At 37.3% G+C, this 13,028-nt stretch overlaps 1 protein-coding gene across 1 annotated transcript in view; it reads left to right on the top strand.

Moving 5' to 3' along the window:
• LOC139967554 (alpha-1,6-mannosyl-glycoprotein 2-beta-N-acetylglucosaminyltransferase-like) overlaps window positions 1-13,028 on the top strand; it is a 62,275-nt gene that overhangs the window by 17,351 nt on the left and 31,896 nt on the right. The window contains exon 3 of the mRNA XM_071971470.1: window positions 4,269-4,366. Coding sequence (XP_071827571.1) covers window positions 4,269-4,366 — 98 coding nt within the window. The remainder of the gene's footprint in view (window positions 1-4,268; window positions 4,367-13,028) is intronic.

The raw sequence follows: 13,028 nt of genomic DNA, 5'->3' as shown, positions 1-13,028 counted from the left end.
AGTTACAGTGTGATTCAATGCAGTAATGCTTTATTAATATAACACAATACGTACACATTTTCAAAGCTGCCCATTAAAATATGTGCTCATAAAAATATTTCAGAAAATACAGGGTAGCTTTTGTCAACAGTTTCACTTTTCATTTGGGGTTTCATAGTGTTTGTTGTTAATATAGTAGCTCGTCATTGTATATTAAATACTTTACAAAGGAATGATATACTGTGTCATCAAGAAATGCTTAAGACTCTTGAGGAAGTTGACCAGATAAAGTGAACATTATCACATACATTATTACGTGTTTTATCAATAAACACAAAGCAGTTTTATCATGTACAGAAGCCCGATCTTGCTGAACCACACTTCATCCGTGCAGTAGCAGACGCACCAGGTGAAAATTTACTGTACCAATGGTTCAACGGAGGACCAATCCTGTTACCGTTGCCACCAAGTTGGTTTGATAATTACTGCTTTTGGCACCTTTTTTTTAAGGGAGAATTTAAGCTTCAGAGCAAGTGTAACATTGTAAACACTTTCAGTAATAAATTGAGAGAAAAAACAGGAAAAGGTTGGATCATTTGGGGAAATTAATTTGACTCAGATAATAATCCATGGGCTGTATCTCGCTGCTTCTAATAAGGATTGGGCGCAATCACTGCATTGCATGCGATTCAGTACATCAGGAAGTTTAGTACTAATGAAGGGATAGCTAGTTATTAGTGCAAAAATATTACACAGCCACAGAAATTGTGCATATAGAACTATAGTCAACCTATAAAGATATTTAAATCAATTTTTTTATCTACATTGGATGGTTACTCTGTAACCAGCATTCTTCATGATCTGACAATAAAACTCTGGGGATGAATACAAGCTTGATCAATGTTGCTTGGCATTCAAGTTGGATTACAAGTCCCAAGAATATGCTGGTATCATATATCTACGTTGGACAGATTTCATCTGTTAAACAACCATTTTACATTGTGTGATATACTATAGGAGTACTTACGCCCACACAATACATGTGTGGAGCCCGTAGCTGACACAATCATGCTTAGACTTTGGTATTAACTTCCAGTACACCCACAGCACTGTACATACAGCCTACAAAGGGGTGGATATGGGCGGGGGTCGATGGAAGATAACATGTGCACAGTGCTTAAAACAAACAAGGTTTTTTTTAATTTTTTTAATGTTCAAGTAATAAGTACATAGATGAGTAAAACATAAGGAACAATAATCTAGGATATACCTGTCTCCATAAGGCAATCCAATCTATCTTGCTTACAAAAGTTGGTACTATTTTAGCACAGCGTTCCCACTGACCTACCCTAGGAGTCAATGCCCACTTCCTCTCCCTTCCTTACCTATCATTCTCAAGCATACAACTAAGTTTGTTATTAAAGTGTTGGTGAAGTTTCTCAAGTCAGCAAGGGCCTAAATTCAAGATAAGATCTGTTGTACATTTCCAATGTATGTATAAGGTCAGTTTGGGGAGGGGGAGGTGGATGGATGGGGGAGGGGGGGGGCTGTGCAGCACTAAAATGTTACCAACTTTTGCAAGGTACTGTAGGTTGATTTGAGTGCATTTGTAGCATTGAGACAGGTAAGTATCGTCGTTCATACAGTAAGCACCGAAACCAGTAAGTTTTGGTGTAATATGTCGTGTTTGTTGTATTAATTAATTTTGTTGCCATGGAAACAGTCAATCGATTCAAGGCCAGATGATTGGATAAACCGGTACTCTAGGAAGGAAATGATCAGGTTCAAAGTAAAGTAGAATCAAAGAATCGATTTCTTGATATGCTTCTGTTTAGTACGTTTGATTAAACTCACAAGTTGAATGACTAGATCAAACTATTGATTATTTTCTTTTATATAAGAAAGCCATTCTGTCTTGTACTGTAATGATAATTTCGTAGATACAGGTCTAAACGTACATTACATGCAAGCTGAAATTGCACCTGGTTAAGGGTACGGTAATAGAATGGTTAAGTAAAAACAGGTTAACTTTGATCTGTTAAAAAGCAGAAGCAGAGAGACCAATTTCACTGAATAGCAAACAAGCATCAGAAAAGCATCATTGGGAAAGGATAACAAAGTTTTTCGTATTTCCATGGTGACTTTCTGTTTAAATGATAATAATCGAACAGTCTGGGCTGGGTTACAATGTTGACTTAAATAACAATGATGATAAGGGAGCCAGTCAGTGGAGGGGACATGTTGTAATAATTACCTACTGTATACATGAAAGGAAAAGGACACAGTTTTATTTTATTAGAAACATATAATGTAGTGATAGGTTCAGAAGAATAGGTGATGGGTGTTGACCTGGAGAAGGGTCAGTGGGTGGGGGCGGGGGGGGGGGGCGAGGGGGTGCAGTGATAAAATGTTACGAATAAATAGGCTACAGTAGGTAGATGGGAAAGTGCATTAGTAAAAGAGGTGAGAGAGGAGTGCAGTAATTACCCAAACCTGGAGTTTTGTGGTGTCTACAGGGATCTGTTATCCTCATCATCAGGTGAACGTGAGTTCAGAAGTGAAACAGGGTTTACAAAATATATTAGGAGATTCTTTGGAAACTTCAGACATACAGTTACATGACACAGAAAAGAGAAATTCTTAATAACGACATGAGATTATTTTGGGGGAGATGGTGGAGAAAACTGCCAATAAAATAAAAGAGTGTATTTCACTGACATACCTAAAGGGTACAACTACAACTAGATCATGACAGTTGACAAGCTAGCAACTAGAAATCATCCCAGTAATTTAAACATTTTAAATCTACAAACCTGAATTCACAGGATGATTAAGAAGTATTACACCTTAACTCTACGGTACTAGCGGAATTGTCAGCTGCTGTAATTAAACGCCCCTCAGTGGTTTACCAGTCATACAGATGAAATGGTTACTTACTGCACATGTCTCCTCATAACTTACACACTCCTGCTTCTAGTTTAAAATGTGTCTACATTGTTCCGGTAACCTTATAGAACCAACCTCATTCGGTATCAGGTTCATTCCAAAGCAACACCTTCTTTATCATTCCACCAGTCTGTCATAGTGTCTAGAACTTATGTATTTTGGACAAGCAAAAATCCTTGCATTTTCAATAAGTCAACTCTTGATACAGACAGTACTGTTTATGTACATATACATGTGTGTGTGTACAGTACTGTGTAATGTGTATGTGTGTGATACAAAGCTTGTATCCCTGATGGCAGTAACTATAGACAGTTCTTGTACATCACAGATGGATGTCCCATCTCTTTGTCTTTGGTGGAGATCAATGGAAGCCATAGTTTTGAAACAATGAACAAAGGGGATCACTCAACAAGTATATGTATTATTTATGAACAAAGTGGATCACTCAACAAGTATATATGTATTATGTATGAACAAAGTGGATCACTCAACAAGTTTATATGTATTATTTATGAACAAAGTGGATCACTCAACAAGTATATATGTATTATGTATGAACAAAGTGGATCACTCAACAAGTTTATACGTATTATGTATGAACAAAATGGATCACTCGATAATATGTATGAACAAAGTGGATCATTCAACAAGTTTATATGTATTATGATGTGAACAAAGTGGATCACTCAACAAGTATATATATGTTTCAAGCTTGTCTTTTCCATTCAGCTTGACAGATGATATCTTTAGCAGGTCCCTCCAGTTTGTTTTCAGACAGAAGGCTCTCTACTTTATACTACTGTACTAGTATGTTTCAAAATAGAGAATGTGGTACCGTCCATCTATCCATCCATCACCATCCATCCATCCATCCATCCATCCATCCATCCATCCATCCATCCATCCATCCATCCATCCATCCATCCATCCATCCATCCATCCATCCATCCATCCATCCATCCATCCATCCATCCATCCATCCATCCATCCATCCATCCATCCATCCATCCATCCATCCATCCATCCATCCATCCATCCATCCATCCATCCATCCATCCATCCATCCATCCATCCATCCATCCATCCATCCATCCATCCATCCATCCATCCATCCATCCATCCATCCATCACTTGAAGGTGTACTGTTATTATGATATATAGTCTGCTTCACTAATAACAAGCTAGTAGTAACAGCCTAGTAGTAGAAGTCGGTTCAGTACTATAAATGTATGTTGAGACAAGTACAGTAGGTTCCTATAATAATCAGTAACTTCATTACTACTATTCAGTTTCATGTTTTTCATTTTGATCAAATTCTTTTTATTTCAATTTTTTTTTTACAGACCCTCCAGATATTTTATCCATATTCTCTACAAATATATGAGAATGAGTTTCCTGGGCCAGAGGAGAATGACTGTCCGAGAGACGCCCCAAAGAATGTGTAAGTACAGCTACGACTAGCAAACAACTACTGTAGCTACGACTGGCGATACGACTAGCGATACTATTTCAATCCTAGATTTTGACTGTTACATTGAACAGCTGTGTATATTTTCTATTTACTGATTAAATAGTGCGATTATAGATTTGCCAAACTTTGCGGCAATAAAGTCTCTGTTCTCACCAAAGAGTAATAGTCAACATCCATGCAAACATAATGTATTGTTTGATTTATGATATTTGAAATCTAGAACCTTTTTAAACTATGTAGATACTTTTATCCCTCCGTATTTTCAAATCTGTTCAAACCTTTCAGTCCGAATATCGATTTTAATGTTTGACATCTAACACCATGTGGCAAGCAGCAGCAAGGATAGAAGGATGCCAAACAATATATTTTAGAATTTAGCTTTTTAAGAACTCATATGTCTACAGAGCAGCCATTTATATTCAAGTTGGGTTCTTAGAATCTCTGTTATAATCCTTTTAATCTTTCAACCTTCTAATCCTCCATCTTATTTCTTTAATTTTGTTCATGCTTTCATGATTTTACATTCCACGTCTTTTGTGTTTCATTATTATGTGTCCTATTTATAAATGTTATAATTTACAATGGAAAAAAAGAAATTGAAAATTTGAAATTGGCTACTCCATGGATTCAGAAGACAACTTACCAGTATCTATTCTGTATGCAATCAGGTTTGCTTATCAACAGAGACAGTAGACAACTCAGGTTGATTGGAGTCTAATGTTGACATGAATGGTTGTAAGCTGATCAATCATTGGTGGAACAGTCACATATGCCTCTGGCTGGTGTCCTGGGCAACCCCTGGCAGTTTTTTGTTTTTCAAAGTCATCAAAAGTTGCTGGTACAGACATAAACTTAAAATGTGGGCGAGCATAAAATATTGCTTTATCACAATCTATATCTAGTAGGAGGATGGTTTAGACAACCTTTTTTTATCTTGTACGAGGGATTAGGCAACCAGGACAAAAGCAAATCTATGTTGGGTTCAGGGTTTGCATCACTGAAGCCGCATTTTGTAATCAATGTATCACAGTGTTGTGTTGTCGTAGACCGCTGTTTCAGGAAAAACAAATTTGTTGACAACGCATCTGGTTTCTAGACAGCGAAAATCTCATTGAGTGTCATGATAACAAGGTTTCAACTTTGCGTGGTAATTAAGCGGGACACAGTGTTTTCCGTTAATAGGAGCTAATTACTGTAGTTAATAAATTGCTTATTTGGAGTCAATCATTTGGATTCAATAATGTAGCCCTTTTATGTGAGTGTTTTAATACTGAACATTGCTTGGTTTGAATGATGCATTGCAAAAAAAAAAAATCAAATTGTATTATAACCAATATGCGCAGCTGTAATCAGAATAGTTTGGTCCAAAAAGGTGTCAGTAGGTTGGAGAGGGGGGCTTGGTCATGGACCTAGGCAGGAGTTAGGGGGATGTGATGGGGACAGGGGGGGGGCTTTAACATGTGGGTGTAGCAAGTAGGTACACCAAAGTTGTCTCTGGTGTATCTGATAAGGAATGATATGGGACAGATAGTACAGGTAGCCATACAGGAAGGGTCCAGGTAATGTGTTTTGGTTCAGTGGTACCAAATTCATTTCCGTAGCTTATTTTAGTCATTTGTTTAGTTAAACTTTAAGGTTACAGTAGTACTTCATGTGTAATGTCAAAGTAATGTGGGCCTGATCAGAGGCAAGATCCTCTGTGAAACCTAACTAATAAATATGTGGTCTGTATGAATACATAAAAAGTATGTACTTGGAAAAGGGGGGGGGGGGAAAGGAGGAAAAACACACAAATATTATGATTGCAATGTTGCGTGTATTCTAAGCTTTTAGGTGCCCTAGGGGATACTCTATGCAGTCAAAGCATTAGCAGGTCGAAGGTTATATTTCTCATGATTGCTGTTAAAGGGGTGTGGAGTGTTGGTTGGAACATTTCTTATGTAGTCTTTAGTCTCGATACATGGTACTTCTCTACTAGGAGGCTTGATTACTAAGGTAATGAAATATAACATTATTTTACAATTTGCTTGCAAGACTCTAAATAGCATCAACATACCACTCGTTGGTTGTGAGGGTCCAGCTAAATCAAGCCGATGTTAAAGACAACAGCTTGATTTCATGGAATTTGAGGCTATGAACATAGAAATTGTGTTCCAATTACTGACACCATTAGTAAATATACACATATAGAGGAATAACGAAATTTTTTTCGCTCACAAAATTTCAGATTATGTCACATTTATGATTTATGCTGACATTTACAAGTTACATTTACAATTTCATAGAAGAAAACTATCAACCCTTTAAGAAACGGTAGCTATAATAGGGCATTTCAGAGAGCAATTACTGGAATTGAACATTTGTTTTCTTGTCCCGCTCCTGAAATTGGTTGATGACAGATGATTAAAGGAAGCCTTTTAAAGGATCCTTTGGGGAAGGGGGGGGGGGTTGTTAGAAGCTATGTCATGTTTAATAGTTGATAAAGCATTAAATGATATGTCATTACTCTGCCATCAGTTTATTTCTGGATAGGTATATCTTTTTTGGGCTCCCTTGGGGATCAAAGTGACAAGAAACTTATGTTCTTTATGTTTTAACTCTCAATATACCCTAAAAAATGCCCCCAACGCCCCCCCCCCCCTTCAGCAGTTTATGTTCAATCGTTATATGATGTTAAACCTGCAAGCAATAGCTTGCTCATGCACCATGTCATCAGTATGTGTCAAATGACAGAGTAATTTATAAAAGATCTCTTGAGGTTTCAGATGGATATTGCATTTTTATGACACTTAACTTTATGAAGGGTTTTTCCCTTGGTTCAAATTGTTCTGGAGTAATAATGGGCCAGTGATAAATGTTGAAAGTTTGGTCTTACTGAAAACTTAATTACCTAACATGTACGGCAAGCATTGAGCGGGACCAGGTTTACCTCCAGACATGCTGCAAGTGCGGACATTGGAAGGTCAGATATATATATGTGTGGTTGATTAATGTAACTTTCTCCGTTTCACTGCCTCCTGTATTTGTAATTCTCTGCTCAGACGCTTTTGATATATCTTTTTTGATTTAATCTACTTCAACATGTAGAATATATTTAGAGTGGTAGAACTTCCAGGAAAAAATGTTTTTAGAAGCTTCATTGGTGAAATTCAGGAGACAATTGTTGGTGACCAAGTGAAGATAATTTGGTGACATTTCTTAATTTCTGTATTTTTGCATTGACCAGTAGAATTCTGGTTGGTTCAGGACTTAAATTTAAGTTGAAAGTCAGTCTGCTTAAGGAAAGTACCCATTGTACAGTAGCAGTTGATAAATTCTAGGTTTTGAACATTAGTTGACTAGGTGGGTTATCTGATAGGCTTTTATTTTGCTACAAAATGTATGATTTACTTCTTTCCTCGCTTGCCTGTCTCCTCACAACCTTAGCACCCGTTCTACCGTGTCTGTAATGTCCTTGGTAACCCTTAAACACTCATGTGCAACCCTCTATGACCAGCTCCCCAGTCATTGTCCACCTCCCCTCTCAGTCTACCATTTTAAGTACACACGTTTTTCGATCGGAATTTTTCCTTAAATGGTAGCAGAAGTTTCAGGAGTTATTTTCTTCACTGTATGTTTTACTGTGTACACAAGCTGCTACAGTATAATGTACACTTTACACAGATCTTCTTTGCACAGTTAGCATTCTGTCATGTGATACAGGACAAAGCTATCTTTACCCTGTACTGATGACAAAGAATAAAATGTCAGAATCAATATATAAATAATAGTACCTGGATTGTTAAGTTTTCAATTGTCGATACCTGATTTAGTGGTTAATATCACCAACACATAGTAAATGCATGTAGTTACAATTCTGCAAATAGCTGAACTTTTATCACACCAAAAGTCCATGGTCGTCTGCTTACATCTGTACCTCCTCAGTCCATTACTGTACATCAGATTTTGCCCTTTCATTGTTCAGTACCGTTCAGCAAGTCTGTACCTAAAATAGGTTATGCAAATAAATACTATTTTCCATTTAAGGCAAAGAAAATAAACCTATGATGCTATTGTTGTCTGGAACAAAGAAATGAGCATTGTCAGCTGTTATTTTATAATAGGGTGCGAGTTTTGTTTATCCAAATGGTTTCTGGTGAGAAAGGGTGATAGGTCGTTATTTATATAACATGCATTATGAAAAGGAGGTTCATAGATTTACCTTTTGTGGGTTTCAGTTGTGCTCATCTCGATTGTGCATTTAGTTATTATAGAAAGTTGTACACCTATCAAGTGTGTGTGTGTGTGTGTGTGCAGGGGTGATGGACAACATAGTAGGTGTGCTTTGAAGACAAGCTTACAATTATTCTATTATTCCTTGTTTCTCTTTGTCACACTCTTGGATCCTTTGCTGAATGAAGGGCATCGGAGCAGATTAACGACCACACAGTAGTCAAAAAAGTACATCCTTGTGCAAAACTTTTGTGTTGCTGCTGTAACAGTTTCATAATTACAAAGTAAACAAAAACATTTGGCTATTTTTAAAAGTATAGATTCTGTTTAAATGTGTACACTTCTGAACGATAGATGAGGATGGTAGAGAGAGAGGGACCCTGGATGGATATGGTGATTGGAAGAGGGATGGGGAACATGGTAAATTGTTACCAGTTTTGTAGGTTTTGTAGATAGGAAAATGCAAAGTGGAGAAAGATTAATACATTTAATCATCTCTCATAATTTATATAAATACACCAAAGACCGTAAGTTTTCAGGATCCTGTTTAATTAAAAACGAATGGATGGATGTATCCATTTAATTTGCTCCTCCTTTTCCCTTCTTCGGTCTACGTATTCATTTCTCCCAATCCACCTTAACTGTATATAAACTTGACACATTCTATCACTGCACCTGCTATATCCCACTTCTGGGACAGGGCTACCACCCCCCCCCCACCCCACCACTTTCTCCTCTGTCTGAATCTACCATTCCAAACTCAATGTCTATTTTCTGCAAGGTCTACCTTTTCATCATAGAAATTATCACCTTTTTTTTGCAGTGCTGATCGTTTCTTGGATTTTATTTTTCATTTCGTTCAAGATCTTCCTTACCGATCTTTGAGAACTGGAAAAAAGTATCCTATTTCATACATTCCAATATTCGTCATGAATGAAAAGTGTTCACAGATGGAAAATAACTTTCCAAACAAAATTTATCTTGTACCAGAAATGTATGACAGTCTTTGCAAAAATGCCATCAATGATATGTAGGAAATCTTAAATTTAAAGTTTTTAATGTATAACTTACCCAACTTCACCTAATTTTTGCAAATAAGTATCTGGACTGTAATTGTCTCAGTCATCAACTGATAAAAGAGAAGTAATTAACACCGCTTTATACCTTTTGGGAAGATTAGAAGGAAAGCTTTATGGAACTTTAAATTTTGTAGTGAAGTTTGCATCAATAGCAAAGGGATATATATACTGTACGTCGTCCGGAAATTGGGGATAATGTTATGAAATGCAACCAGTTTAAGATAAACAGCCTCTAACATGTGAAATCTGGAATAACATCAAGAAACGGAAAAGCTTTCTCACTGTGGTATTCCTGAATCCTGATTGCATACAGTATATGATTGTTAGGGCCTCTCCTCTGGTAGGAAGTACCATGATCTTAGTTCCCATAACAGTAAGAATGAAATCCAACACCATTTGTCCTTGACAATCGGGTATTATACTTTCAACGATTGCTATAGAGACTCCTGTTATTGCCGTTTCCTGCTAAGTGTGGTTATACTGTATGAATCAGGGCAGTTTTGAATGCTGGACAGTTTTGTTAAGAAGTAACTGATTTGGAGGATAAAACTAGTCTGAAACCTTGAACCTTCACTTGTAGCCTTACGTCAAAGTAATTTGTGTTCACGGTTGTCAGTTTCTACTACATTGACGTTTACCAATTGGAGAACCAAAAAGTCAATTACTCAAAATTAGATTTCTAAGGATCAAATTAAAGGTACTCTCTTCCTAGTCACTAAATGCATAGATACTCTATGTCTTTACAATTTTGTAATCCTTTTAATTCTTTCAGAAAAAAAAATGTATTGTACGAGATGAACTGATAAGATTTTCATTTTATACAATTGAAATCAAGAAATGTCTTTCAAAAATGCAATTATTAAATCTAGCAAAATTTTACGAAAATATACCATTGTCATCTGAGGGGATGCTTCCTTGCCTTTGTCCTCATCGCTTATAGAGACACTTGCTCTTACGGAAACTATTAGGTTGATGCTTACGTGCTTACAAGTTTGAAGCACAGAAAATTCATGATGGTAAGATTAATCGACCCTTGGACATTCAGGTTTTTACACTTTCATGGAAAGTTCTGGTTGGATCTCCGGGCCTTAGAGACTTATACTCCATAGAGTCCCAAGCTCTGATAAAGAATCATTCTATTTTGATTTTCTTTCCAAGTTTTCTTGATTTATGTGCAAGTTCATAACTTGAAAAAAACTTTGAGCTACAGTAGCTTTAAAACTCTGTTCTTTCTAATACCTTGTCTGCCTCAAGTTTAAATAGACTTGACTAATGAGTGCATTGTCTTGATTAGTCGCTATCTGTGGCCATATCAGGGTAATGCAGGTTAAAGCCGCTGGTCGGCACGTAATTGTCTCCTCCCTTAATACATATCTGTGTTTAATTCTAGTCTATCCTAGTAGTTGATATCAATTGATCGTTATTGTTACCGTCATCGTTTTTGTCACAAATGATAACGTTAAGGGGACGTCTGCTACTTTGAGCAAAGGGACTAACTCTATACTAGTTAAATAGGCTGTTAACACTTCATGGCAGATGTAAGTAGCTTTTAATACTATTTGCATAAAAGAAGGTGGCAGAAGCTCTTCTTGTCGTGATAACAATTCTCTCTATCCTCCTCCCTGCCTCCCCCACCCTTCCTCCCATCATCCCACCTTCAGGTTGACTGCTAAATGACTCTACAGAGCAGGTTGTACAGTACTTGCATTGGTATATTGTTAAATACGTTTGAAAACCATGTGATCAAAAATTGCCATAAAGTATATATCCATGTTCAGTTAGTCAGGTTTCATTTCACTTAACAAGGGGCAACTTGCAACATTCGATTTGCTCATATGCGAGTAGTACTGAAGTGTGGAAATACCTCAACAGTCCTGAAGGGCAATAATCTTGAGTCCTACAGAAGATTTAGTTTCACATTGAAAGTGATGGCTGTCACATTATTACTACATGCTTTTGAAACTATCATTGTCATTGATAGAATTTGCAGAAATTTTCAATTTTAATAGCAGGGGCTGGGAAGCTGTTAGAGTATACGCATCTCCTTGGTTAGACAATCAGTGATGACGGCACACTGTAGCACGCTCTTTTTTTTTTTGTTCTTTTTTTTTTTGAAAGGCATTCATTCAATTTGGAATGTCTAGAACAGCTGTGAAAGCCCTCAAGGTACCTTCATAGATGTAAATATATTTGTTAATGATCGTTACAGTGAAAGGTTACAAGTAGACATTGTTTATCATGCTGCATTAAATGTAGACGACAGCCGTAAGATGCATCCATAACACGAGAACATTTCCACTCCTATCATATATAAGTAAGATTGATGTAACATAAAAACTGAGCTATACACCCACTGCTAATGTTGTGTAATTGCTGATTTATTCAGTTTCACTGCCACAAAACTTATAACGCCTTTTTTATGTTGTAAACTTATGTTTCAATATTAATGGTACAGTATTATAGTAGTAATGATAAGCCTGTGTATGTACAGTATGTTCCAAGTACTTATCAAAGGGCTCTGACTTATTTATAAGATTGCTAAAAATTATACAACCATTTTAAACCGTAGATGATCTGGAAGCTACAAGTTCAGATTGACTGGTCTAGATGTACGGCATGGATACACCGTTAAGGTCATTATTCACCGGGTTGCAAGGTGTTAAGGTGGCCCCTATCTAATACAGAGTAAAAGATATTATTACTCCACAATTGTTCACCTCCTTCAGTTTTAGATTAAAATGCCATGAATTTAAAATGCCATGAATAAGTGGAGCATTTAGACATGTGTCTCTCTTGCATCACTGCTTTCCATTCGAGGGTCGTGACAGAGTAACCTGACTGACAGATTGGTTACTGGAGGTGGAGAGTGGGGGGATTGGAGGGGGAGAGTGGGGGGATTGGAGGGGGAGAGTGGGGGATTGGAGGGGAGAGTGGGGGATTGGAGGGGAGAGTGGGGGATTGGAGGGGAGAGTGGGGGATTGGAGGAGGAGAGTGGAGGGATTGGAGGGGGAGAGTGGAGCGATTGGAGGGGGAGAGTGGGGGATTGGAGGGGGGACACCTGCTGCTATAGAGAACCCTCTCAGTTACAAGTAGTACTCATTTTAGATGATCTTAAGGTTGTTAAATCTTCATAATTTGATGACTTTATTGTACCTTTTGCTTACCTGTCTCCTCTTTCTCATCTGCCTGTCATCTTCCCATAATTCCTCTTCTGAACCTATGAGTTTGAGCCTGCCATATTGTTTAATCAAAAATCACATGCGATCTTGCTCATTCCCCTCTTTACTTCTAAGTGTGTGATGATTGGCTGGCCTCGTGCCATATCTGGACGAAAAAGCAGA

Source organism: Apostichopus japonicus, chromosome 5 (assembly GCF_037975245.1).
Source record: "Apostichopus japonicus isolate 1M-3 chromosome 5, ASM3797524v1, whole genome shotgun sequence".
Lineage (NCBI taxonomy): Eukaryota > Metazoa > Echinodermata > Holothuroidea > Aspidochirotida > Stichopodidae > Apostichopus > Apostichopus japonicus.
This window is presented reverse-complemented; position numbering and strand designations above follow the sequence as displayed.